Source organism: Oxyura jamaicensis, chromosome 6 (genome assembly GCF_011077185.1).
Source record: "Oxyura jamaicensis isolate SHBP4307 breed ruddy duck chromosome 6, BPBGC_Ojam_1.0, whole genome shotgun sequence".
Taxonomy (NCBI): Eukaryota; Metazoa; Chordata; class Aves; order Anseriformes; family Anatidae; genus Oxyura; species Oxyura jamaicensis.
This window is the reverse complement of record NC_048898.1, coordinates 35,456,741-35,484,420: the sequence shown is the minus strand read 5'-3', so window position 1 is coordinate 35,484,420 and position 27,680 is coordinate 35,456,741. Positions and strand designations below refer to the sequence as shown.

At 52.1% G+C, this 27,680-nt stretch overlaps 1 protein-coding gene across 2 annotated transcripts in view; it reads left to right on the top strand.

Moving 5' to 3' along the window:
- STK32C (serine/threonine kinase 32C) overlaps positions 1-27,680 on the top strand; it is an 83,344-nt gene that overhangs the window by 27,662 nt on the left and 28,002 nt on the right. Inside the window, exon 2 of one of the 2 annotated variants that reach the window (XM_035330044.1) lies at positions 18,996-19,051. The exons of the other annotated variant lie outside the window; for it this stretch is intronic. Within the exon in view, the coding sequence (XP_035185935.1) occupies positions 18,996-19,051 (56 nt within the window). The remainder of the gene's footprint in view (positions 1-18,995; positions 19,052-27,680) is intronic. 2 annotated transcript variants of the gene reach the window in all.

Here is a 27,680-nt window from a genome sequence, read left to right as displayed (position 1 = left end):
GGGGGGGGGGGTGTGTGGAAAAGTCTTAATGACTTTATTGGGATGACAGATGATCATTTGTTCTCCTCTTATCTGGATGAGACCGAATCTTTTGTGGGGCAGATGTGCATTTGAGAAAAATGTGTACAGTCTGGTAACAAACAGGCTGGACGCTGATGTGCACAGTACGTTTTTCTTACACTAGAAGTGGATAAATCCTTCTCAGCAATCATTTTCTCATGTTGACAGAAATGCTGAGACCAACATCTAACATAATTAAAGTTTTTGTTCCTTTCAGATTTTTCTTCTTTTTTTTTTGGAAATGTTTAATTATGCAGATGGATCATGAATGGTAAAGTGTAGTGAATGCTGAAGAGAGAAGGGTAAAAGCACGATTCATTCAGACTTGTTCGGTTTGTTGTGATTAGCAGCGCAAGGCAGATGACAGCTTTCATTCTGCGCTTGGGTAGGTGCAGCACTAGCTAGAAGAAGGCTGAGAGCTAGCAGCTTAAAATGTCTCAAGGAAAAGCAGCACACTCAGAAGGGGTACAAAGACAAGGACAAAAATATGGAGTTTTTGAACTTGCAGAACTCCCCCCTTCCCAATGGCCCCATGGGTATCGTTTGTGCACGAGGCTGTGGTTAGACAAGGATTTTAAAGCCGGGAGGGTGAATACAGGTTGTGTTCTTGCAGCTTTTCTGGTCAGTGTACACATGTAGGCTGCCTCAAGCACTCCGTTCATACCATGAGCAGGAGACTTGGTCCCTCCTCTGGCAGCAAATCGTTTCCTCCCAGTGATTAATCACGGTGTGACTGTATGTTTAAATATATTAATATAAATATGTATATATAAAGCTTATGTGGCTTTGTGAATATTACTGAGTACCATTAAGCTAATTTAGGAGACATTTTGTCTTTCTGTCACTATTTTTAGTCAAATGGAGACAATTTGAGCATTTTTTTTTTCCACCATGAGGTAGAAAAATCGTATTTGCCTTTAGGGAATAAGGAGAGAACAGTTTCCATTCATTAAGTGTAACTGGAAAGTGCTCAAGATGTCAGGTGTGAAAACAGATCCTGAGAGAAAGGCTTTTTTTTTTTCTGGTTGACTATCATTTATCAGAATTTCTTTGAAATTGGTAATTGGGAAAAATTTGTGCAATCTGTTCTTGTTAATATAATATCTCATACGTTGTTCGTAGTGCAGTGGTTGCAGGAGATGGACAACAAACGTGGTCCAGCCACAGAGAAACAAGGAGGTAAAGGAGAGGCTTGTGGAGGTGTTACAGACCGGTGGGAACGGCAGACAGTACGTCACCTTCCCTCCGTGGAGGTTTTAATTGTAGGAATAATTCTCTGCTTTGTCCTCACCTGCTCGCTAAGACTGCCTGTTTTAGGGATGAAATTTTCCCTTTTTTACTGGGGGGATTTTGCACTAGTTTCACTGAACGCAGGACTTAATTGGAGCTTTAACTGCATATTTCAAGCCAGTGGTTACTACCCTTCACAGGGGATTATTCCTTCATGTATATACCTGGGTGCTTTTGGCATCAGTAACACACTGGTTTTTCTTACTTTATGATGTGAATCTCAGCTTCGCTGTGCTGCGTGCTCTCCCAGAAGGTAAGCAGGGCTCCTGTGTCCTGTGACAAGGGCTGAAGAGGCTGCTTGGTTCTCGGCGACGATCTGTGCATTACAGTGTTGTTGTTTTTCATCTCCAGAATTTGCTTATAATGAGAGTCAGACAGCGTGCTCTTGCCGTGCAGCTGGTGCAGAACAGCCACGGAAGCACAGCCCTGAGCTCTCCAGTTGGATGGTTTACCTCTCCTATGCTTGTTCTTGTTGTTTTCCTGGGAATCTTTTTTAATGGAAACGTTTTCAGTGTATGGCTGCCACATAAGAACAGTATCCTTGTTTAGGGAGGAATTGTTTTAAATCTAGTGTATCAGCTGATAGATTATCTGGAAGGTAAAATGCTGCGACATATAACTGGAAAGTCCATCAACTCCAGATGGCACGGTTTTCTCTTGTTTGTCATTGTTACGCTGATTGCTTTTTTTTCCTCCTAATACATCTCAATTTTAGCTTGTTGGTCCCTCTTTATTACTCAGGCTCCCAGGGAGCTAGTGAAAGGACTGGGGCCTCAGAGGGGTCCCAGCGCAGGCGAACCTTCCCTGTGCACCAGTTGTTCTGCACCTCGGTATGCTGAATTACACAATCTCTGCTGTGCTTGTCCCTTCTTGCTGCACCATGGCTGATAAACCTGAATGCGTTAAGTGGCCCCTCTGCCATCTGACCCCACACTGCTGCACAGAGCTTGCATATAGGAGTTGCTACAGTTTTTACTTCTTGGTGAATTAGCTTATTTTCACCTCCCCAGACCAAACAAATTTGCTTCCCTTCTGCTGGTGTTGTGTTGCTGGTGGACATCTCTCATTAGCCTGGTTCTTATCTCTGTCTTGTGCAAGGGGTAACGCTTCTGGACACTAGGGATTTTTTAGCTCCTGAATTTCCTCGCACCTCAGAAAAGGTCTAGCATTGCTGTATCGGTATTAACTTGTCTGAAAAACATATTGAATACCGGGGGTCTTTGTTCTGCGTGAGGTGCAAGTCAGATGTGGTGGGCAGCCTTACAGTTACTGGAGTCAGTTTCAGAGCTGCCGGTGCTACTTTAGTGTTATTATTCCCACCCAGATTAGGCAATATGTGCTCACACAGACACTTTAAGACCGGCCCTATCTTCCAGCTGGCTGGTACTCACAGGGCCTGTCCGGAGGTGCTCGGACAGCCCAGGCTCGGCGCGGTGTGTAGAGGCAGAGGAGCTGGCCCTGCTCCCGTTAGCAGGCGCTGCCTCTGGAGCGTTCACCTGAGAGGTGTGGGGTCCTGCCCTGGCTCGGCGCTGCTCTGTTAGGGCTTGAAACGTGCGGGGTGGCGCGGGGGTCAGTATCCTAAGGGAGGGGAGTAAAACTGCCCTTTGCGGAGCAGGCGTCCGTTGTGACGTGCCCACTCCGGGACTTTGTTCTTCAGAAGAAATGTTCTTCCACAGTTCAAGGTCTGGCTTTGTTTCCTGAAACTGGATGAGCTTTGCTTTTGGGAGCTCTGCATATGTGGAGTGTGCAGTCCAGACCTTGCTGACAGGGTGAATACGCTTGCGGTAAGCAGGAATGAGTCTTAAATGATTATTAGAAAAGAAAGGGGCTAATTTAATGATGAATAGTTTGACTAGCTCTCCGTGCAGTAATGCTGGAAATAAGGGTCACCTACTGTGATAGAGAGCCCTTTCTGTAAGAATGCTATAGTTACTTATCTCAAACTTCAAAATATATTTTTTTCAGCTTTCTCTTTCAGGTGTAGAAAAGTGGAAAAGATTTTACATGAATTAATACATCTTGATCAGTGTGTTTCTAGCAGGAGTTGAGTACCAGTTCATTGCCGCGTTTGAGTGGGAGGAAAGAAAAAGAGAAATAAAACAGGAGAGGCAGGGAAAAAAGTGAAGGTAAGGGAAAGGGGAAGATGAGAGAGGTCAATTTAATGTCAGGATCTGGCTAAGCCTGTATTTTCCTTCCTGCACGCAGTTCTGCGGTCATGTCCTCTGATGCTTTCACGTTCCACGACTTCTCTGTTTGTACAAGTGACACACTGCAGCACTTCGGCGTTCAGAGGGGGACTGGTGTCTTCTTAACAGGCACGCAGTTTTGCAGTCTTAAGTCGTGTTGTGGGTAGCAGCTAGTGAGACTGACCTGGGGGACTTGCAGTTAGTCCTTTAATAATAATGTAGAAAAAAAATGCAATTTGTTTGCTTATTAAAAGGATTTGCTTCTGAAGCTCTTCTGAGCCTGCACGGGAGGTGATGGGGGTTCCTCTGTACCGGCAGAAGGCACCGTCTGGGAAGCTGGGCTCATGCCCTGAGAACAGCTAGCCAGCCCCTCAGCAGGCGGCCCAGCCTTCCCCTCGAGCACACGGCAGCCAGCAGCCTCTGCACCAGCCGCTGGGCAGAGGAGGGCATTTCATGACCCGCTTCTGGAGAGGGGACGGTGCTCTGGGCGCTCGCCCGAGGCTCTGGGGCTCGCAGAGCCTCTGCGCAAAGGAGAGCCTGTCACCGGCAAGGTTTGGGAGCAGAGTGCTGCAGTGAGTAAGCACAATTTCCTTCTCAGCTGCCCGGAATGCTTCGTATGTGCTGGAGGAAGAGTGGATGTATTTGTGAGATGTAAATTTGCTGACATTTGAAGCGGGAGTCTGAAGGTCCAAAAATAGCAGTCATCTTTCCTGAACGGAGAGGAATCTCCATCAGACACAAGCGGGGGCAGCGCTATCGCCCGCCGCGGGCTTCCTAACCCCGGAGATTACGGGCTGTCCTTTGGCGGGGGGGCTGCCGGGACCGTTCGTGCCCCTGTGACGGGGAGGGACAGCCGTGTGGAGGGACGGGGTGGTCTGCCTGGGGCTGGACCTTACATCTATGCCGCTTACACCTGCCTGCTCGTTCAGAACGGCTTTTTGTGCTGAGGAGCAGAAGGGAATCCGATGAGCATAAGCGGAAGGTAAGGGCACCTCCACGAGAGGTGCAGGGCGGCTGCTGCCAGCTCCAGCTGTGCTGCTCTGTGTCCAGAATGCTACCTACCCCAGTTCCTGAACCTTTGCTGATGGCCAGAACTGGAATTTTAGCAGCAACCTCCTTACTTACTGACCTCCAGAAGACTCCTGACTGTCCTGCTCCACAAGGACACCATGCATACACTCGCGTGCACACACACACACGTGCATGGAGCCAGGCTGCACGGGGCATCCCGCTCGGAGCCGGTGCCTGCGACCTCCCCAGGGTCTGGCCCTAAGATGGCACTGCCAGGATATTCGCACCAGCTGCTAAGGGGACTTCTGGGACTTACAGTTCAGAGTTAGAGGCTGTTTTCATAGGTAATTTCTTCATCCTACATACGGTCAGAGGAGATTTTTTTTGTAGGACTTGAAATTTTGGTGGAACAAATCCCTGTTGGCATCAGGGCTGCTGGAAAGCAGCTAGAAATCTCCCCCCAAAGAAGGGAGAGGCACTCTGCTGCTCCTCGCACACCCCGCACGAAGCTGGGAAGTTGGAGCCTGTGATCAGCAGCGGATGGCTCTGGGGAGCTGCTGCAGGAGGCCCCGTGCTCTCTGTTGCCCGTGTCGAAATTCCTGTCGCTCCTCCCATCTTGTAGCGCCCTCTGTTCAGCCACAGCCCAGGGCAGTGCCGGCCGGCTCCGTCCCGCACCCTTCGGGCCTTGTGACAGGAGCTCCGCGGGTGCCTGCCTGTCGGCACCGCGTGCAGCTCGGCTCTGTAGGAACGGAGCGGTGGCTTTCCACTGGCAGCACCTCTCGGGGCTGCCCGGCCACCCTTGTGCTGCAGGAATGGGCCTTCAGTGCGGTGCCACGCGTGGTGTTGGCAGCAGTGCTCCTGTAACCGTGTCCTCTTCTCCACGGCTCCTCAGGTGTCAGCTCTCATTGCACGTGTGGTCATTTATAAAGCTTGGAAAATGACGCTGTAGTTCAGGACTAAATGATTGCTCCTCGTGTGGCTCTTTACCAGCCCTCTCAGAGCAAGGGAATGATAGTAGTTTAAAAACCTTAGTAGTTTAAAAACCTCACCCCGTCTGAAGAAAAATACCGATGGCTGGATTTTTCTGATACCAGCAGATCTCTTCCAGATTCTTCTTCTCTTCCTTGGAGATCCCAGAATCACAGGGGTGTTGGGGCTGGAAGGGACCCCTGGGCCCACCTGGTCCAGCCTCTGCTGGAGCAGGGCCACATCCAGGTGGCTTTCAGGAGCCCCAGTCTCTGGGCAGCCGGCGGTGTCTGGGAGAGCTGCCTGGGCTGCTGCGGGAGCTCGTCGGGGCCAGAAACACCGCCGGCACGGGCCGGGGCGCGAAGGAGCGGGCGGGAGCTTGACATTGCAGTGCAGGTGAGGAAGGGGCATGCACACGGGGTCATGGCCTCCCCGGCAAGACGTGCCCAGGCTTCCCCCTGCATCCCGTGTCCTCCCTCGAGGGCACAGACGCTCACCCTGTAACCCTGTCTGGGCGGGGAACGGCACGAGCCCTTCACGTGTCAGTACGCGGGTCAGCATCCCGGGCCCCAAAGCACGAGCTGGCAGAAGACCCCTACCTTAAATCCTTCTGCTTGCTGGGGAGGCGGCTCCCTGGGAGCAGCCAGGAGCCAGCTGCCTGCCTCCCCCCGCTGCTGGCTGCAGCGATGTGCCCGTGGAAAGCGGCTGAGGTGTCTGCGTGCCGTCGCAGTGCCTTCAGCAGCTGGCAGGGCGGCGTGCTGGCTTCGCGCTGCTCTGCGGCTGGGTTCTGTTCCCTTGGCTCGTGTTAGAAAGCTTGTACCGTGCTCCCACACTGACCTTTCGGCATTTGGCACTGCACGGTTCGGTTAATGGTAGGCCAGCCATGTCTCACCTGGCTGGCTGTGGACCCTTCTCATGTTCAGCAGGGAGTCACGGCTGGAGGAGTTTATTTTGTTTATTCCTTGTGTTCTTAAATTGAGGTTGTGTTTGGCTTTAGCCCAATCCATTTCAAAGTGTGTGTAAGTGGAGCTTTTTCATGTGGTCCCCAGCCTGGTCCTCTTGGAGCGGGAGTCATGGTGGAACGGTCTGGAAGCCCAGGAGTGGACTGGGCGGTATTTATCTTTTGAGATATTTTCATCTTTCCAGCAACCATTATTGGTTGTAGAATCGTAGAAACAAGTTGTCTGCTGCGCAGTATGGCTTCTGGAACATTTTGTTTTCAGTTTAGACAACACTGGAAAAGTTGAGCTCAGCCCTACAGGAGTCCTAATTAGCTCCATCGGCGTATGTGCACTGAACTCATTAAACGTGCGCGGCTGAGTTCAGCTAAGGAAGGAAGAATATTAAGTGCCACCTGACTGCACATCATGAAGTTTAAAGCGAGAAGAGTTAATCCTGCTGCGTGGTAGAACTTGTGCCATTCCGGTGTGAACTCGCTATTTCTCGATACACAAAGATTAGGGGGTAGGAGGAATTGGCACAAGCTGTTTGCTGGCGAGCTGAACAATTGTTTTGGATCGAACGCTAGTGTAAGTCTGTGAGCATACCGTTGTTAGCACTCTTTTTCCTGAGGAGGTGACAATCGCTTCGGCGTGCTGCAGGAACAAAGCGATGCAGCAGTCACTCTAAGGCAGCACAGGTTTTATTCCGAGGTAGGTAACTATATGCCGAGACTGTCCTGGAACGAACCACAAACAGGCAGTATCCCACTGAGGAGTGTGAAGCCTGCAGGGCCTGATTTGGCCATGGTTTCTCTGCCCGTTTTGCAGCCAATTTTAAGCTGTAACCATGAGACTGGCTTAAGGCAGATCCCTGGTGCTTCCCAAAGGGAACACGGCCTGTGTATTGCCATGCAGGGAGATGGGCACTTTCAGAGCTTTACCAAGAAAACGGGTACCTCATTAAAGTCAGTGGGAAGGTCTCCTATTGATTCTGCTAGGCAAAATATCCCCCAGATCTGCCGCTGCCGTTGTGAGCATCGGGGAATTTAGACCTTAGAATTCACAAAGCACTGGCGGACTTCTTCTCGTTATTTCTGCTCTTTATCCACCCAGGGGATAAAGCTCTGACCCGCAAGCAGTTGGTGTATCATTCTGCTTGGACATCTTCACACAATTTCTGTGCAGAATAAGACCCCACTGTGCTAGCTCGAGTATGCACGACAGACAGTGGAAGGCGTGCTTTGCTCTGAAAAATGGGGCTTTCAGCGGGCAACACAAAGGGAGAGTCAGTTCAGTTCACTCCGGATCAGATGGGCAGCCAGGAATAGAGCACGGGGCTGGTGGCGGTTGGCGGCCCCAGGAACATCTGCACGGTGCCGTGGTTCCCCCTGTCGCTCTTTGCCCCTGCAGACTGGGTTTCCTTTGCCTTCCTGGCGGCGTGCTGTGGGCTGTGATCTTCATTTTGCTCTTTATCCTCAGTTCTGGGATAGTGTGTGAAAGATGCCTTGTTTTGTGCTTTCACGTGTCCTTGTTGCCTCGTATTTGGGTCCTCCTTCCTGCAGGCTGGAGACAGGCGTGTGGCTGCAGGCGCTGGCACGTGGCACCTCCACCGGGCAGGGCAGGAGCAGGCAGCGTGAGCTGGACGGGCCCTTCGGGGCTCCCCGTGAGCAGGGGCTGGTGCGGACCCCCCAGGCAGCCTGGGCATGCTTGGGCTAACAGCTTGCTGGGGAACAGTCCTAGCACATTGCACCGCGTTTGGAAATGTGTGGAAACTAGAAGTGCCAGCAAAGGATTCCTTTATTTTTAAATGTCACGTTTAAATCCGATTGTTTGGGAGGTATGTCGGTACTGAAAAGAAAGAAAACCGCAAACCGCTCCCCCTCCAAGGCAGGTGAAGAACAGGAGGGAGCTGGCTCAAGCTGCGCTAGTGGCAGTGGGAAGCTGTGCCGTGTCCTCTGCAGCTGCTGTGGAAGGTTTGCTCACCTCTGGGGGAAGGCCAGGCAGCTCAGCCTGTTACTTCTGTTGCTGGGTGCAGCTTATTAAAAATGTAAAGTCAGGGCACATGGTGAAGCCTGAAGGCTTGGCGTGATGTAGCAGCATGAAAAATGCAGAGGGTTTAAATTTGTCCCGTCCTCACATGGAGCAGAGTTTAAAAATAGAAATGGGGGGGAGCACATGAAATGTATGTTAATTCTTCCACGGGATGAGGCTGACCTATTTCTGCAAGTTACTTCCATCTGGGCGATGAAAATACATTTTCTGAACGGTGAATAATTTAGTGACTTCAAAGTGATTAACAGAGAAAGAGCTGTGCTGTGGAAGGTGGCATGCCTTAGAACAAAGTACATCCCTGTGCGGGAGGGCAGCGTGAGCCCTTTGCATCCTTTAAGTTCTGCTCATTCATTGCAAGAAGGTTCCTGCTGAATGAAGAGACAAGATTTAGGCTTGTGCTCATCCCCGGGACAGAGGTGAATTAAAGGCATGAGGGTATAAAGCAGTTCGTAGTACCAGGTCCTCCGAGGTGGCTTCGTTGTTATTCAGCTGTTGGTTAATCAGAGGACTGGAGTGGTTTAAAGCACTAATTGATCATTGCATGGCTCTCCTGGTACAGTAACAACCGCAGGGTGAGCTAAGGTCATGAAACTAAGTGCAGTATTTCCGATACGAAACATTTCTATTCATTGCACTGCAAGTTCAAGGCACGGAATTAAACTTTGACTGTAGGCAGAAATGTGAAAGATTCTGTCCTTGTTATAAGGCTGGAAACTGGCTGCCACATCACCAACCACGCCAGACAATCACAGCTCGTCCTGCTCCTCCGTTTGACGTATGTCGTAGCGGTACGTGGGGGGCGAAGCTGTGACTTCCCTCGTGCAGGACGGACTCTGGCCGGGCACCGCGGGCGCAGGGAGCGGCGGCAGGTAGGGCCTCTCGTGGCTCGGCAGGAAAAGGGCACCCGTGGTCTCCTCCAGGCGGGAGTCGCGGCAGGAGGCTCTCGGGCAGGTCTTAAGATACCTCCTGCTCCTGCTTAGATGCAGTTTAGCGTAAGCTTGGGCACTTCCCAGCTGGTCAGCGCTCTTAACCCCTCGCTTAGCTGAGGTTTTCAAAGAGAAAGCTTTTGATTTGAAATGGGAATGGCAGAACTGCCCCTAACGTTGTCCAGCCAAGTTTTCGGGAAAACTCCAAACATTAAGATTTTTTTTTTTCCTTTTTTTTTTTTTTATTTTGAGGAGGGCGCTTCCCAGGAGGACCAGTCTCGGTGGGAAGCTGGCTGTGAGCTGGAGCTGCGAGGCCGGAGCTGGCTCTGCAGCACCGCCAGGGCTCTGGCTTGGCTCATGGTGCTGGTCTGGTAACGCAGGCATCGGGTAACGCTTCTCTGCACGCCTGCTGGAAAACTGCTGAGGAGTTCTCCAGAAGGAGTTCTCCAGCCGGAGGCGTGCGAGGGGCAGACTGCAGGGCAGCGGGGCTGAGGCCTGGCTGGGGCCAGTCCAGGGGCGCTGCGGTTGCTGGAGCTGCTTTTTGTGGCACCGTGAGCGGCTCCGGAGCGAGGGCTGGCGGCGGGGCCACGAGGGCTCCACCTCGTGCACGGCTGGGTGCAGCTCTGCCGCCAGTGGGGGTGACGGGGCTGCCGCTTCAGCATTTCAGAGGATCTGGGAGAAAAGCTTGGTTTGGGTGACCTGAAATTCAGAATTTTCAACAGAGAAAGCAACACTTCATTTTGGATCAAACATTTCTTTTATTCTTTATTCCTTGTACCTTTTAAAATCAAGACGAAAGGAGGTCTGCTCTGCAGCAAAGCACTGACACATCCCGTTTTGAAAACACTGCAGAAAAAAGAGAGACTTTGCCACCTCCCTACACGTGGCAAAAAATGAAACCAAACTGAGAAAATGAATTCTGTTTTGGGCTAGACATCTTTGTGATTTTTGTTGAAATGAATTTGTCTGAAGCTGTTTAGCTTTATTGAGGTGCCTTCTGTTCCCTTCAGGGATTGTAGCAGCCACAGCCCAGCGCCGAGCACAGCCTGAATGCTTTAGGAGGCACCTCAAGCCAGCCGTTTATCATTTCTAACATATGTTGCACAAACATTAAGTAACATCTAGCAGATGTTTATTGCTAATGTTAAATTGCTGTAAACATGCTATAACGGCATTCTTTTTTGCAAAATCAGTGTTAGGTACTTGCAGTAAAATCTCGTAAGCTGGAGATCACACGCGGTCCGCCAGCTGGATTAAAGACGGAAGCTGAATTTGGAATCTAGTTAATTTGTTTTGCAGTGCAAGGTGCCGTGCCTTCGAGGAAGGAATGAATGGGTGCCTTTTAATGAAGGTTCTCCCCACTTGCTCACCAACTGGTCCAATTAGAAACTGGTTATTTGGCACGGAACTCCTCGAGAAGACAGGAAAAAAGCCCCTTTAACCTGTGCTAAAGCCAGAGGGCTGAACGAGGGCTGAACGAGCTCTGTGCCCTGGCGAGGGCCCTCCCGGCGGCACCGTGCAGGTGCCAGGAGGCACGGCAGGGCTGGTGCTGGTGGCGGCAGGGCTGATGCTGGTGGCAGCAGGGCTGGTGCTGGTGGCAGCAGGGCTGGTGTTGGTGACAGCAGCGCGTCCCCAGGGCCTGGGGCTGGGCTCTGTCGGGTGCCGCTGCCACGTGCGTACCTGGGCTCCCCGGCTCTGCCACGTATCGCCCCTCCTGCCCTGGCAGGGTCGGGGGCTTGGTGGCCCAGGGTGGTGTCTGCAGTCCAGGTGTGTCGATGCGGGTGTAATGTGGGAATGTTGGCTGTGAAATGTCTCAGGTCCCCCACGCCCCCTGCATGGCCCGGTTGATCTTAAGTGATGAATTCCAGCTCTGGTCGGCAGCTGCGCAGAGGAAAGCAGGAAGGTGAGTAGTGAGGAGTCTTTCTGTCCGTTATCTGATCCCTTCTTTGGGGCACGAGTGTCTGTATGTTTTTCTAGAAGCCTCTTCTGCAGGCTTTCATGTTGAAATTATAAAGGCCATCACTCTGCATACAGGCACAGCAGTTGCTGCACTGTTCTCAAGGCGCAATCCTGCTCTGATCCGCACTAAAACCGAGCAGCATTGCACCCTTTATTGCTGCCGAATGAGTGGGCTTTCCCTCTGGTTGGCATGTGAGAGCCCACCCAGGGGGTAGCCTGGGTTTAGGAGGCTGGGCTGGCGGTGGGCTCTTGCTGCCACCACGTACGGAGGAGGAGCTGTGCCGCAGGGAGCGGGGAGGTGACCAGGAGGGGATGTTCTGTTCCTTCTTCTTTTCCCCCACGCGGCTGGAATAACCCGACTTGGTAATTACAGTGGAACCGTCCCAGAATTAAATGGCTCAAATAACCTTCCTGATGCTCTTGTTCTATTCTGGGAGAGAGAGCAGGGAGAGATGAAGAAAAATAATTACTGGTGCCGTGGAGCGAGAAGTGGTGATTATCCCGTAACTGCAGCCGGGTGCCTGAGCTGGCAGAGCCTGCGCGGGAAGGAGCGCGCCAGAGCCGCGGCTCAGCCTCGCCTGCTGCTCTCCTCCTCACGGTCCCCCCCCTTGTGCCACCCATGTTCCCTCCCCGGGTGCACAGCGCTGCTGGCAGGTGCCTGGGAGCACAGCGTGCCCGCAGCTCGTCTGCGCGGGTCTCACCTCTCACCGAGATGAGTCGGGAGAAATGTCCCAGGTGGGAAGGAGATCACCTGCGGGAGGCACTGGCACCTGCGTGATCGGACAGTGCCAGGACACGGGGTACTGACTTTAAGCTAACAGAGAGTAGGTTTAGATTAGGTGTTGGGAAGAAATTCACTCAGAGGGCGGCGAGGCCCTGCCCAGGAGGAGCTGTGGGTGCCCCATCCGTGGCAGTGCCCAAGGCCAGGCTGGGGGGCTTTGGGCAGCCTGCGCTGGGGGCAGGGGGCCTGCCCATGGCGGGGGAGAACCGGGTGGGTCCCTGCCAACGCAAACCATTCGGTGATTCTGTGATCACAAATGCTCTAGACTAAGCTTAATTAATTCAGCATGGGGAGTCAGCCCGGGACCTTCTGCTGTGCCCGTTCAGCCTCTGCCTGTGTGGGTAAAGGCCCCTGGCTCTTGCCCTGAGGAGGAGAGAGAGCTCTGGGGCACTGCCCTGGCTGCCGGCGCCTTCCTCGGTGGTGGCTCCGTGCCTGCTGCGCACGGGGCTCAGCACTGCTGGAGGCGGCGGGGCAGTGGTGCATCTGCTTCGGTGCAGGAGCACTACCTTGTGTCTCCGGTCCCTGTCTCTTTGTTTTTTTCTGGTGTCTTAAGCTCCCATTCTCAGATATGAAGCACAGTTAAAATGCAAAATATATGGTAAAAACTCCTCCAAACCTCCCTGAGTTGCTGCCGTGAAGGCAGGGAGCTGTTTTCTCTGCCACATCAGCGTTCTCTTGTAGTCCTTGTGCATCCAAGCCTGTACCTCAGCATTCGCTTCTGAAACGTGCGTCTGCCCCAGGAAACAGATTTCAGGTTTGCTACAATGACACATCCACGGAGCTGGAATAAAAACAGTGTGTTCCTGTCATACCTCACAGGGCTCTAATTAGCAACCCTTTCAGCCCAGATACGACAGTACCGTGATCAAACGGCTGCAGCTCTGCTCCACTTCAGACTCGGTGCACTGGCAGAGTTTGACAGTTTCCCAGCCTGGTTTCATTCCAGCTGCACGAGCAGCTCTCCCTCCCGCACCTAACGCCGTGCTGCCGCCCCGGAGCCTGCCCGGGGCCGTTCGCGAGGGCGGCTCAACTGGTGTCCGGGGCGCCGTGCAGCCGCGGGGCTGTGCCTGGAGGGAGGCTGCCAGGAGCCTCTTCCTGAGACCCTTCCCACTCACGGGCAGCACACCAGCACCCTCCGGGCAGTGCCTTCAGCCCCACGGCAGGGCAGGGGGCTCCTCGTGCACAGCTCCTCATGCTCAGCAGCCCAAGGGCACGAAGTGGTGCGGCTGTCCTACCGCGAGGTGAGGCAGCTCTGGATGCACAGAGGCGGCTCGGTGCCTGCCTCGTGTGCTGCAGCACCGGGCAGGATGCTGCTGTCTCGCCTGGTGGCTCTTGGTAGGGCCACACGCAGCAGCACGGGACCAGCTCTTGCGGGAGGACGCGGCACTGCTGGGGAGTAGCGCCCTTCTGCTCCAAGGGTGAAGGGTTAGCGTTGGCTTTGCTTTAATAATCATCTTGCTTAGGTATAACAGCTCCATCCAGACTTGAAATAGCGTATTTGACACAGAGACAAATGCATACCTTCAGCAACGTCCGACAGAGAAAATAATGCTTTAGATACGAGCCCTAGAAACGCACCCAAGCACCATTCACAGCCCATCGCATCCTCACCTGAGCACTGCCGACCTGGAGGAGGTGCCTCTGCCGTAACTCGGTGGTTTCCTCTGCACAGAGCCTCCTCGTGCTGCAGAGTGGATCTCTAGGGGAGGGCGAGGGGAAGGCCCCTGAGGGCCCAGGACTGGAAGCAGTAGCCCGGCGGGTGCAGGGCAAGCCCAGAGACCCCCAGGAGCATCCCCAGCAGGAGCACAGCCCTGCTGCTCCGCCTCGTCCACGGGCAGCCCAGCCCCGGTGCGCTGCCTGCTGCCGTTGTGCCGTGCCCACAGGGGTAAGGGGCAAATCCTGTTTTCCCCGAGGACACCACCTGAGGACAGGCTTGCTTGGAAGCTGTTCAGCAAGCGGTACCAGCATAAACCGGGCCATTTACCACGATCGGAGGGAGTTTTGCTGCAGGGCAGTGCCCTTCTAAAAATACTGGCTGCACACATCAGAGCGCTGAGAAACAAAATGTCTTTGGCCTTGACCTCAGGGTTTTAGTTCGTTACTTTGGTCTGGGTTGGCCGAAGAAGGCTGGTGAGCACTGGGGGCCTCCCCCCAAGCTGCAGGGGGTGAACTGAAGCTAACTGTGGGGGCGGCTGCGCAGCCTGCAGACTCCTCATTTGCCCCTCAGCATGCGGAGAGAAAGCACGTGCTTGTCTCCTGTGCTTGGGGCCAAGACCACCGTGAGCTCATTTAGTGCTCGCTAATCTGCACCGACAGAGAGCTCGGCTGGGCGGTTAATGAACAGCCAGGTCACCCCTCTGGGTTGCTATTACCACGTAACGCAGTTCTTCTGGCAGAAACGGGCTTTGTAAAGCATGCAGTACGCAGCAGACAAGGTGCCGTGCTGCTCGTGGCGATCGCTCCTGCCTCCTGAGCTTGCTGATGAAGAGGCAGATGAACATAATACGCTGGCACTCGTTTGGAAGGCTTCCTGGCCAATGTAAACAGTAGTTTTGCTCTAATTAGGAATGGGTTGTGGCCAATGCAAACATTCTCGTACCCAATATCAATAACCCAGTCTCCCTGAAATGACTTTGCAGTTGCTTTGTGTGGTATGTTTGATTCCGTACAGAGTCAGAGATTCATTTTCATCATACAATAACTTACTGTTTTTGCATGACTTCAGAGTTGCTTCCTAATAGTATGTTTGAATCCTTAGTTTCTAAAGGGGTTCATTTATAGCACCGGGCTTGTATTATACCTTTAATTTCTTTCATTATCTACCGGCATTCCCTGAGTTCCTGGGTAGTTAATGCTCACTTGAGTTTCCTGTCAGTCACGTTATTCTGTATTTCCATTTTTCTCACCCATGTAATCTTCTCTGTAGATATGAATAGGTAAAACAGATCAGCCTTAGATGCTGGAGACCACACGCGCTGCCTGTGCCTTTCCAGCCCACAGAGGAAAGCAGTGATTTCTCGTGCCGTGTGGAGCCTTCCTGCTAAAGAACAGCCGGCGCCGCGTGTTGGACTGCTGCAAGGGCTCTGGAGGAGTGGAGCAGAAGGGATCCAGACGTGGGGAGGATTGCTGGTGTTGTTCCCCAGTTGTCTTTGCTCCCCTCTCTCCATCAAATACTTTTTTTTTTCCCCAAGCTGCTTTTACCTCACCTCTACTTTTGATCCTCCCGTGTATTTTTTCTGATCTTTCCAATTCATTCAGACTCATCCTCCAACCCAGAAGCTTTTTGTGTTGAGCCCTTCCTGTCCCTGTGCTGTTCTGCTTCTCTCCCACAAATTTTAGCAGGCTCGCTGCCACCTTTAAAACTTCCTGTGGGTTTCTGTTGCCGTGACATCTACGCTTGCATGGTCTTTGTGCTGCTTCCCGAGTCTGCCCGCCGTCCTTGCTCCAGCCCTGCCCCTTGCTCTAAAGCCTATTCCTGACCCGATGTCTGTGGAAGCTGCGCCGTTCCTTTGGTTCCATGCCCATTTCTCCCCGCTGCGGTGCCCGCTGCCCGCGGTTCCCTGCAGGCTGGCTGCTCTCGGGGTCTGTCCGCTGCCTCCTGGCTTTGCAGAAGGGCCCTTCCTTTCTGGCTGAAGTCGATGTGTGTGATTACTTTTAAGTCTGTCTAACTCTGCTTCCTTTGAGCTGAAACTCTTGGCATTTTTTGGCAGCAAACTTGTGGTTAGTGTGGCCGCATATGAATGTTTCTGCATCAATTACTGTGGTGTTTTCTTCCTGAGCTAGGCTGCAGTAATATAATAGGTAGGCATATGCTATTAATTACGCCAACATACAGATATGTGTTAATAGAGAGAGCTTATCATGCCTTAATTGTCCTACAAATTTCTTGCTAAGAGAATTTTTTATGCCTTTAGCCCCACAGAGAGTCATTCTTGGAGCTGAGACCTCGCTATTTTTATTGACAAAGCTGAAAAACACGCGGATAAATAGTGAAAGGTTGTCTTGGTCCTTAAAATGTGGTATCAACCTTTCTGTTTTCCCCAGGTTTGAGGATGCCGGATATCAGGTGTACTAACCACACTCATTGGCTTCCTACTGTTCATACCAGGCCCTCATACTGGACCTTCACTTGGTGTCCACTGAGTACCTGAAGATTTGCTGTACTTTTGTCTTGCCGTGCTTTGATATTTTGTAAATAAATACAGAATGAACAAAAACCTTGAAAACATTCCTAGTTTTAAGATAGTAAAGACTAAAACCTCACGCATGTCATACTGAGGCATGCTCATCCTTCTGTATAAAAAGTTTTTGTACAGAAACATGTTCTCCATTCTCTGTATTTCCCTGGCAAATAGGAGCAGTGGATCCAGTCTGCTTTATAACTCGGTACATGCAGTGAGTACGATGAAATCTTAATTGCAGCAATGTCAGCGCAGCACCTGGCCCTCTCTTGTGAAGGGGGCAGGACGGGGCCGCGTGAGGCTCGGGAGGTCCAACAGGCACGTAAAGCCCTTCTGTCCAGCTTTCCTCGTCGTCCGGGGGCTGAGAACGAAGCGAGGCTGCGCTAGGCGAATGCAGGTCGCGGTATTTATCCTTGTTTGTGATTCACGCTTCAGTGCCTGGTGTCAGGAAGAGGCATGTCTCTCCTGGCAATACCGACGTGTTACGTCCAGCACTTGGCTGAGGAGGTGCTACACTGCTAACGAGCTGTTAGAGAAGTCAATAGGAATATTTAGCTTAGCTTCTTCACGAGGAGCTATCGAAATACCCGCTGTGGAGCTGAGCACAGCAGACGGCGTTGGGTGGCGGTGCTACCGCCGTGCCGCACACCGCGGCCGTCGTCGGCTGCGGAGCGGTTTGCAGGTCCCTCCCGCAGGCCCCCACGGCCCTGCCTCGAGCCAGGCCCACTGCTGTGCCCTCGGACGCTGCCCATGGACCCGAGCCACCCCAAGGCAGCGCAGAGGGGGAGCGTGGTGCCCTGCGGAGGCGGCAGCGGTCAGCTCACGCTGCGGGGAGCGTGTGTCACGCAATGCCTCGCTGGCAGCCGTGACTCAGGCTCGTACAAGTCACCCCAAATAATCAGCTCCTCCGGCTGCTGGTGCACGACAGCCTTCTGCCAGCTCACAGAAAGAGGAGTCTGGAGCACACGTAATTGTTCCGGGCGGGCTCGGGAGTTCTGTTTCAGGGCTGATCAGAAATGCTGTAGTGATATGTCGTCTCCTTTAGAAATACCCCGCACAAAAAGCAACATGCTGCCACTGTGCTTTTCTGCTCAAGTGTTGCGGTTTGCTTTTTACTTATTGCAGTTAATCATTCCTAAGGAAAATAATGAAACTGGAAAAAAGTCAAGTTCATCTGACATCATCTGTACTTCAAATCAGCAGGCTGGTCTCTTTAATCTATTAAAAGTGATGTCTTTGCTGAGAGGTTCAAGGGCCTGGTAAATACTCCTATCTGGATTTGTTTCTTGACTGCTGACTGGAGCATGCTTTCTGTCAGGTGTAGCCATGGATACACGAGAATGACAGTTCGGGGTTTGTTTGCTAAGTGACGATGCTTTTCTGCACAATATTCCAAACGCTGCGATAAAGAATTGTCAAAAACCGTCCTCCTGAAGGGGTCGCAGATCACGAGCTCTGGCGAACAGTTTAATTGTGAATGGCTTTCTGTGCCTTAAACACGCTCCCTATAATCGTGTTTCCTCTCGAATATTTCCAGTGACCAAAGTTCAATTAATGGATTTGCGTGCATCTGAAAAAGAATTGGATCCGTTGCCCAGAGAGCTTCAGCACGGCGTGCCGGAGCTCTGGAGCGCTGACGGCCAAGCTGCAGCCGCGGTCCGAGCACTGCCCAGCCCAGTCCTGCCACGGGGGCGGTGGGAAGCCCTCCGTGGGCGCTGCGCGTGGCTCCGGACTGCTCCCGGGGTGGGCTGTGCCCCCAGCCCGTCCCACTGCCCGCTGGCTCCCGGCCTTACCGCGTCCTCGCCCAGGTCGCGCAGCTGCCTGGCCCTGCTGAAGAGGCTGCTGGCTCTCAGAGACGGGGGTGGTGAGGGGAGGACACCCCGCGCCTCGTGTCCCGGGTCGGTGCAGCAGCAGCTCCCCGGTGGTTGGCGGAGTCGCCGCTGCAGTGCCTGGGGGGGGCCGGGCCTCGGCCCGCAGCGCCCTGGGGGAGCGGGCCCGGTGCGTGGGAGACACGTGGCAGGAGCCGGGCCAGACTCTGTTCTCAATTCCATTTGGCAAAGTTTTCGGAGCTCTTCTGCAGAACATGTCCCACACGAGTGACAATAACAATATTTTGGATACAAGCCTAGCACACAAGGATAATAGGAACTCCACGGGCATGTGTGGGCTTTTGATTCATCCTCAGAGATGACGGGTGTGCATTTATTTAAGATATGGGAGTGGGACTCGGAGTATTTATAGTGAATTCTTTGCTCCCACTCTTCCTGTGTGATTTCTGTCTCTGCTGTCAGTCACACGGGGGGGCGTAGGGCGCGGCGGTGTCCTCGTCACCGGGACTTCCTGAGCCTGCTCCCTGCTCGGGCCGTTCCTGCGGGACCCCCCAGTGTTGGCGCAGGTTAGGGCCGTGTGTAACTGGTGCTAAACGCTTGGTTAGCAAACTGATCGGCCGTGTTCGCTGGCAACTTCAAGCAGGTAAAAGAGACCGCTGGAAGAAAAGTAACTGGTGTCCTGCATCTTCACAGGAGGCGGTGATTTCTAGTAGAGCTTGTCAATGCTCTTTACATATCTCCTTGCCTTTTTAAATACACGGTCTTTGTAGTAAAGCACTTACAAACTTAACTTGTTTTTTCTTTGTCTTGTAGTGAACTTTGACCACTTCCAGATTCTCCGGGCCATTGGGAAGGGAAGCTTTGGCAAGGTAGGCTTGTTCGCTCAGTCTCAAGTTCCCCTGTACGTTTTATCAGGTGTCTGCTGTTAAGTGCTTACAGCGTATTGAAGCAGTAATGTTGCTGAAATTAATTATTTTTATCGTGGGATGATGGCTGCTAAGTAAACACAGGAGAAACGCATTCAGGAGAATACTTTGTTGCCAGAAGGCATTGCTTTAGTTCTTGGCATCTTGGTGAAACAGCTGTATTTTAGATTACAAGCACAATTGTGATCATTTTGTGGCAAGCATTCATTATGTTTTCTGTTCCTGAGGGGGCTTGTTGGTAGCGAGCGGTGACAGTTGGTTGGGAAGGAGCTGGAAGCTGTTCTGGGAGATGGATGGAGCTGACACGGTGTGGTCGGGAGGGCTCTCCGAAGCCTCGGGCAGTTTTCCCACTCAGAAATGAGTTCTGCTTAAGAGTTTTTGTTGATTATGTTTAATAAGTTTTTTTTGCCAAGTATGTGGGAGAAGGTGGGAGATGATCAAAAAGCTGGATAGCTCTGAAAATCAATTATTGTCTGATCTGCTGGTTTATATTCCTTCTCCATTCCCTTTTTCACTGACTCTCTGTCCCTGTATTTGCTGCTTTTGTCACAGCATTTTATACCTTCTACTTGCACCGTGAGCCAAAAGCTCAGCGTGCATGTGTACATGCACGAGACTTCGCGGCATTCCTACGGTTTCACAGTTATTCTGTCACCTGTGTTATACCACCTCCCAGCCGTAGCCATGTTCCTCTGTTTAGCCAAGACACCTGCATCCGATGGACAGGAGCCACAGGAGCAATAGCCCTGGTCAGGATTCATGAAAATTGCTGAGTTTGGTTTGTTGTAATCTTCTAATGTGGTGGCATAGCGTGGGGCTTTGTACCGGGACTGTGTTAGGCTGGGGCAGGGAAATGTGCCTTTGGTTGGGCAAAATGTGTGGAGCATCAAACACGTAGAATAACACAAACTCATTTAGAGGATGGTGCAGGCACCTTCGTGTCTCCGTGCACTGCTAAAATAATCTGAACACAAGTTGGTCGGTCCGTAGGAAGCTGTATGCTCTCATTTCTGCCTGGTCTGGTCATCTTGGCTGGTTTCTGCCCATCCTGCTTTGATCAGCAGCTCCCTCGGTGTGGGTGAGGAGGCCTGGACCCGGCCCAGGAGGTGAGCTGTGCTGTCCTGCACGCCTTCCCTCTGCTCCTGACAGCTCCAGCGAGGCAGCGTCCCACCAGCCTAGGGCACGCAGCACCCCCCTGCATTGGATGCAGTTGTAGCCCCCGTGCCCCAGGCCCAGATGCTGGAGACTTTGCAAAAGCAGAAGTGTCTCAGGATATCTGTGAGACCTCTTTTGCCAGAAGAGATGAAATTTTTACCAATTGCTGGTATTTTAAAATACTTTAGATGTGTCAACAGCATGTCTTGAGAAACAACAGATGTACATTGCCAGCCACGGTCCTGATGAGGTACAGTGCAGTTGTGAGAGCTGGGAGAATGGGCACTGTTAGTAGCACCGTCGTTAGCACTGCTTGCTCGTGAAGATGTTTTCTTGCAGCCTGAGTTAACTGAGGTTTCTACCGCATCGCTCTGGCATGCTCAGGGCACAGTCTACCCACGCAGATCCCTGCCTGGCTTCATTGTGAATTCCCACAGGATGAGGGCTAATGAAAATGTTATGCCAACTGCAGTGTAAGGCAGGGAGAGGGTAGGTTTTAAACAGTCACCCACAATTGCCCTCCTGTCTCTTGAGCAAGAAGAGGCAAAAGCTGAAAGCAGAGCTACATCAGATTTCTGAGGTTCTGTTAGATGAAGAATGATTAGATACAAGCACAGTCCTTCCTTAGGATAACAATATAAAGGTAAGGCAAACAGCAGGGGAAAGGCTCTCCAGATGCTTCTGGCAAGGGCAGGAAATCTGAGTCTCATGACTCTGCTTATTGTCAGAGACCAAAAACCTAAATCAAAACCTTACTAAAAAATAGTGGCTAACAGTTTTTTGAGGTCATATGAGGAGACTCATCCTTCCAAAGGTAAACTTTCCAGAGAAAAGAGATAGATTCTGGTGAGCAGCAGCACTGTGTGCTGGAAAATTACTTCTACTCAGAATGAGCAAAGGAGAAAAATTATTCTTGTCTCAGGGCAGGACCTTTTGGGCTTTGGAGAGCTACTCCTCACGGCTGCTTCCAGTTCTGTTTAGGTTGAAGAAAGACTGAGTTTAGTGTGCAGCAGCCTATCAGCCATCAGAACTGTATATACAGTTTCAACAAAATGCTGAAATGGTTCGTCTGTCATCCTGCTGGATAATTATGTCAATATGCTAAGTTTCCTTTGGTACTGGGAAAACCTTTTTGCATTTACAAAATCATTTAAAACTTGCATTTAATTATGGAAAATGTGGAACTACCTACCTGAAAACTGTTAGCTTGAAATATATGTGTGATTTAGTTGCTTTGGTTGGTTTAAGCACTGTGTGCTCACATCCAGGAGGGTTTTCAGGAGCCAACGTCCCATCCATCTCAAGCTGAGAGTGTGAGCCCTCCGCGTGCTCATGTGGGACCTGTGACGTTTGTGAAGCCCTGTGATCTAGTAGTAAAGGGGCCTGGTCAGCAGCACCCTGCTGCTGGGTAGCTCTGGGCAGAGCACTTGCTTTGCCAGATTTTTGTTTCCACTCTCATTTTGTGCACCTCTCAGAACAGACTGCAGTCTGTGGTACAGGCACTGGACAAAATGAAGCAAAAGGGAACCCAGAAATTGCCTTTGAAGAGACTGGAGAGTCCCTGAACTTCATCTCAGCGATGGCTGCAAGAAATGGCTGCTTTCTCTATGCTCGAGTTAAGTTTAACCATGTTTAAGGTACCATTAATTACCTAAAGGTTGTGCTCAGTTCCTTACTCAAATTAGCAGATTTACAATATTCCCATACGTATTAGAGATAACATCATTTGGTTTACAGTATTTTAATCGGAGTGTTATGTTTCTCTTGTAGCACAGACTTACTTCTCAGGCAGCAGAAGTTGCTCCAGTTTTAACTGGGCTGTGACCCGAGGAGCAGCAGCCAGGAAAGGGCTTTCAGAATTTGATGCAAGTTTTGATCCATTCTGCTGATGGGAAACTGGCTCTGAGTTTTGGTAGGCTTCGTGAGAGACACCGTGAGACTTGGAAGTCTCAGAAGGCATTAGTTGCTTTGTAGGTATCCTGACTTCTCCCTTTTAAAAGCTGACCTTTCCTGGGTTCAGGCTTTTTCAGTTCAAGCCAGGAGGCAGAAAGGCAGATTGTTCTCCCCAAGGTTTTCCTTTTATCTGAGCCTCCATATGTGCTCCTAATCAGCTACCACCTTTGTTATTTTTGCCAGGGATTAAAGAACTGGGGTTATAGGGAATTCATTATTTTCCCTTTACTGCTGTGAAGAAATAAAAGCATGTCCTAAGATCCTCAGCTCGAATTTATGTCTGCTGTTGGAAATAGGGGTTGAGTCCAGGCTGGCAGGAAGAGCAGTGGGAAATGAATGAACAGTGGGAAATGAGTCTCACAGCTGGCGTGCCCCGCTGCCTGCTCACCCCCCTGCTGTGGGCACGGGCGCTCGCCCGAGGGCCCTTGCCCCCTGTGCTGCAGTGTTTGGCCCCGTGGCTGGCTTCAGCTTTGCTTTCCAATTGCATTTGACCTGGTCAGTACATTAATGAAGGCTCGCGAAAACAAGTATCCTGCAAAGATGGAAAGTTAAATTCTGGCAGGCGTTTGCCCAATGAAGCTGGTCGTGTCTCTCGTCACACTGCAGCGTGAGGCATTCCCACCGCAGGCTCCTCAGCTGCTCTGCGCGGCGGTGGCCAGGAGCCGCCTGCCCCACACACCTCGTGGCAGCTCTGGGGAGGGTGGCGGGGAGAGACCTTTCCAACCAAAGCTTGCTCTTAACGTTGTTTGCTTTGCAAAAGTGCTTTAACTTCATGACTTTGTTGCTTTAATAATTCACACAGCCTGAAGCTGGGTATTGTAAAGCTTTAATCCATTTTCTAAAGGTCATAGATGCCCATCCAGTAGATGCACGATAGATAAAATTCCCCTAAAGTCTCTTCTCAATCGTGTGCCTCTTTGATATCAACACAAGCTTTATCCTTTCTCCTTTTTTTCCCAATTTTATAAATGTTGGCTTTTCTTCCCCCAGAAGAAAGGCTAGAAACATAATCCTCTGACATCAAACCACCATGGATATTTTTTCCCTTCTATTTCTCTGCCTGTGCCAGAGCAGGTGCAAGGCCGAGGTTACATCTGTGCTGCGGGTGGTTTCAGGCCGCGTGTCGCTGCCAGAGGCCAGCCCTGCAGCTCGCCCCACACCTCCCAGCAGAGCGACATGTCCCTGGGGGCCACCACGAGTGGAGGTGCCCTGGCCAGCGGGGCCAGCCGGCTGGGGACAGCCAGGCGAGGGCCTCCTGAGGCCTGGGGCGGTGCGGGGGGTCTCTGCAGCCAAGGAGGAGCCGGCGCAGTTCAGGGCCTGTCCTGAACTGGTCCGATGTGGTCCAGCAATACCTTGCCGTTAGTATCTCAGGTTGTGAGAGCAGCAGGAGTGAAGTTGCTTGGCAGCTTTTTCTGCTATATGGTTTTGAACATAGTGAACGTTTTCATCTGAAACGAGGTCTGGGACCTGACAGTGCACAGCGCACCAAGGAGATATTTGGGGTTTCTGAAGGATCAGCCTTCTAGAACAGTGATTTACAGAAAAAGCTACCCACTTCTGTTATCATTATATACCCAGGCCCTTATTAATCTCTGCATCTGAAACTGCCTGGGGTTTATTTCAGCCCCCAGCATTCCTGGTGGATGAGTCACATTGGCGTGGGGTGGAGGTGGGACGGAGGTGGGACCGATGCTGCCGCCGGCAGCTGGGAGCCTGTGGGCTGGCAAAGCAGCGTTGGAGAGCAGAGGCTGGAAACAGCCGCCTCCCGAAACCCGCTGTGACCCCCCGGGCCACCCCTGCAGGTGAGCACGCGGGGCAGTGAGCTGCCCCGAGCAGAGCGCCGTGCCCACAGCCGTGCTGGGGTGGCAGCGTCCCGCCGGCTGCTGCACCCCTCCTTCCTGGCAGTGCCCCTGTGCCAGCACGAAGGGGAGGCACGGCCCGCCGCAGCGCTGCCTGGCGCCTGCCGGGAGCTGGCTCCTGAGCAGGGTAACTTCACTGTGCGCTCCTTTCTCGTGCAGCTTCTCGGCTTACCACTTGGATGTTGCTGTCCTCCTGAAAGCAGCTGTTTCCTGCTTGGTGGAAGATCGGAGGAAAACGGGATGCCAGTTGTAAATCATGGCATTGGAATGTGACGTTTGTTCCCCAACAGCGTCCGACCCTGGGCTCACTCCAGTTTGTCCACCGATTCTTTCCATCTTGCCTCAGGGAAGTGCCCTGCGTATTTTGATGAAGCCTCTTGATGGGCTTTCCTGGGGCAGTATTTGTAGTGTACTTACTCACAAGTGCACATTTGTGCTCACATACCTTCCTCCGTACGCTTCCCTCCCTAGGTGATGAAGGGCAGACACAGGCAGCACCTTGGTGGTGTTCTTTGGGCTCTGGTAGCTGGGAAACACACCACAGGTCATGTATACATCCGAGAATAAAATTTTGGTGCGAGCTAGCCTATCTCCTTTACTGACTACAAAATAAGCCATAGGCTGTTCTCACTCTGTTCACTCCCCAGCACTTGGTAGATGTGCCCCACGTTGGGCTTGCAGAGCTGTTGGGGAAAGCGCCTGCTTACCCCTCTCCTGAAATGTTGTCACCTTCTCTTGTCGTTTCTCAACAAAGTGCTCCAGCACTGGATAGGATCTAGTGTCTACTGCTAGAATAAAGCCTGTCTGAATTAAAAAGCCCAGTGAACTTGGTATGATGAATTGATGAAAATTCCTTGGTGTTTAATCATAGAGTTTAATTAACGATGGAGCCTTTCCCTCCTTCTGGATCTGTCTTTTGCATCGTCTCATTGTTTTTCACAAAACTTTCATACCTTCTAGACATCCACCCTTCTGTGAAATTTGGCTGAAACTGGCCAGCAGTTCTAAAAGTCCGTAGGAGTAAATATGAAAAAAAACACATATCCTCATCTTCTTAGCAAACCAGACACAAATGTTTAATTCATGAAGCCTCGTGTAAAGGCAGCAGACTCAATCCCTTGCGGCATGAGCCTGCGTTGTAATGCAGTTGGCAGCGGAGCTCCTCTGTGGGAAAACCTGAGTCCTGGGCTGCAAGGAGGAGAGTCCTGGGCTGCAAGGAGGAGCGGCTCCGGCCGGCGGGGCGGTGGTGATGTCCCCGAGCACCCCGTTGGGGCTGGCAGCCAGCCGGCAGCGGGCAGAGCAGCTGCACACAGCGCTGCCGGGCCGGGTGCCGCCGCGGGGAGCACAGGGCGGGGCTGCGCGCGGTCAGGGTGTCACAGCCCCAGCGGTGACACTTCGGGGGTCAGTATGCCAGCACTATTTATGTGTTGGACGTTGGCGGCGCGATAAACTGTCACTAGCAATTGTAATGGTAGGCAGTGATTGGAAAGGGTAGAGGGAAGGGTACCGAATGATCCCGTCCTGCGTTGCTGTCATCCTTGCCTCGCTCCTACTCTTTAATTTTGTTGGCGCCGGGGATGTAACTAGTGCCTTTCCCTGACATCCAAACAAGTTTTTTTTTTTTTTTTTTTTTTTTTTTTTTTTCCAGTGCTTTTCTATCCCCTACCACCTACCAACTGTACAAAACAAAATGGAAACATGAAGTATAAAATGTCTTTAATTGTATGTAATTTGATGTAAAGCTTTTGGTTTTCCAAAAGCCAAGCATTAAATGAAAAAGAAAAGGAAAGCTGTCACCCCGAGAGGAGCATAAATGGAGATGTAAGTGGGAACAGCTCCTTTATTCTTCTCTATCTGTCCTTTGTCTGGGCCTTCCCTCTGGAGATCCGCACCCAGGGCAGCGATCCTGGCAGCAGGGAGCTGTGAAGTTAATCGAGGTTTGAAGCCGCGGCGGGTCAGGAAGGTGCCGCCGCTGTGCTGGGGCAGACTGTGGTGCTGTGGAGGCAGCCCTAAGTCCCTGCAGCTCCCACGGGCGCCTGAGCGGAGCGGGCCCAAACGTCGCCATTCCCATGGCAACGGGGCCGTACAGCTCGGTGCCTGGCTGGGCCGTACAGCTCGGTGCCTGGCCCAGCCGTACAGCTCGGTGCCTGGCCGGGCCGTACAGCTCGGTGCCTGGCCCAGCCGTACAGCTCGGTGCCTGGCCGGGCCGTACAGCTCGGTGCCAGCTCGGTGCCTGGCTGGGCCACGCGGCCTGCCCACGGCCTTCCCACCCCACAAGAACGTGCCGCCGGCCGGTAGAAGCACAAGGCCAGGCGCAGCCACGCAGCTCGCTGTGGCCACATGGCGCTGCCGCCTTACGGGCCCGGTGCTGTTTGTTTGAGGTGGCCCAAGGCTTCACCGGGCCCTGTACGTTTCCTCGGTGCCTTCTCAATCCCAAAGTCACGCAGTGGTAGGCATATGTAATGCTTTCCTACAGCAGTTTCCAAAAGGTCGTTAGTGGGAGGAAGCCTAGACAGCAAATCCATAATACATCTTCCACATGACATGTTTGTGTACAGACTGTGAAGTTCTTGTTTGCTATAAAGAGTAAAATGATGCAGTGCCGTTACAGTGTAGGCAAAAGAAACAACTCCCAGGAGGGTGCAGCTCAGTCCTGTGAGCTGGAGGCACAAAGCCAAGCTTTCTTAGGGGCATTTTCTCTTTCCTCTGCAAAATCCCTTGTAAGAGTCCCACAGCTGTGTCCAGCTGCCCCAAATGACAGCAGCAGCAATGTCCTTGTGGCTGGGAGCATCTGGCACATTCTCACATTCCCTTTTAAAAACAGATGTTTTTTTCAACTTACGTGTGGCTATGGCAAATGTATCTTTGATTATTGTATTTGCACGTTTACGTTGTCAGATCCAAGCTAGCGCCCTGACAGTTCAGGAGCACAGGCTGGACCCCTTAGGACCTCATTCTGCCATACTCCTGGCCTGGTTTCTTTCACATCATTATCTCTGCCTGGACTTGATCGAACCATTAGTTCTCATTTGTGGTCTCCTGCCAGACGAAAGCCATGCTGTGTGTCCTGGTCTGAAGACAGCGCTGCTTTCGTTGTTCGGACAAACAGCGGGCCCTGCGGCAGCTGCTGTCGGCCGTGTCCCCGGCACGCGGGGGGCTCTGCCGGGAGCGCGCTCCCAGAACCGCTGCAGGGGATGGATCCCCTGGGCCTGGGCGAAGGAGCAGCATCCCGGGGTGACCACGAGGCTGCTTCTGCCCGTCGATGCAGTGAATGCTTGTGTGGCTTGTCTCAGCTGGAAGTATTTGTCACAGATTTTTCAGTGTATGCATCAAGGATAAATAGCTGTTTCCTGCTTGAATTCTTCCTTGCTCTTACTCGCGACTGTTCTCATATTAAATTCTCACAATATCTCCTGCCCCTCTGCCCCATCTAAGCCACAAATGCAGTCTCATTCCTAGACTTGGATTAAAAAGACCTTTCTGTGGATTTACGTCTGCTGGATGTCAGATGTCTTTGAATCAAACATTAATACTCGTGTTCAGAAGGGCCAGCCTAATTACGGGGTAGGGAGACAGACAGCCATAGGTCTTTTGTGGGGAGGAGG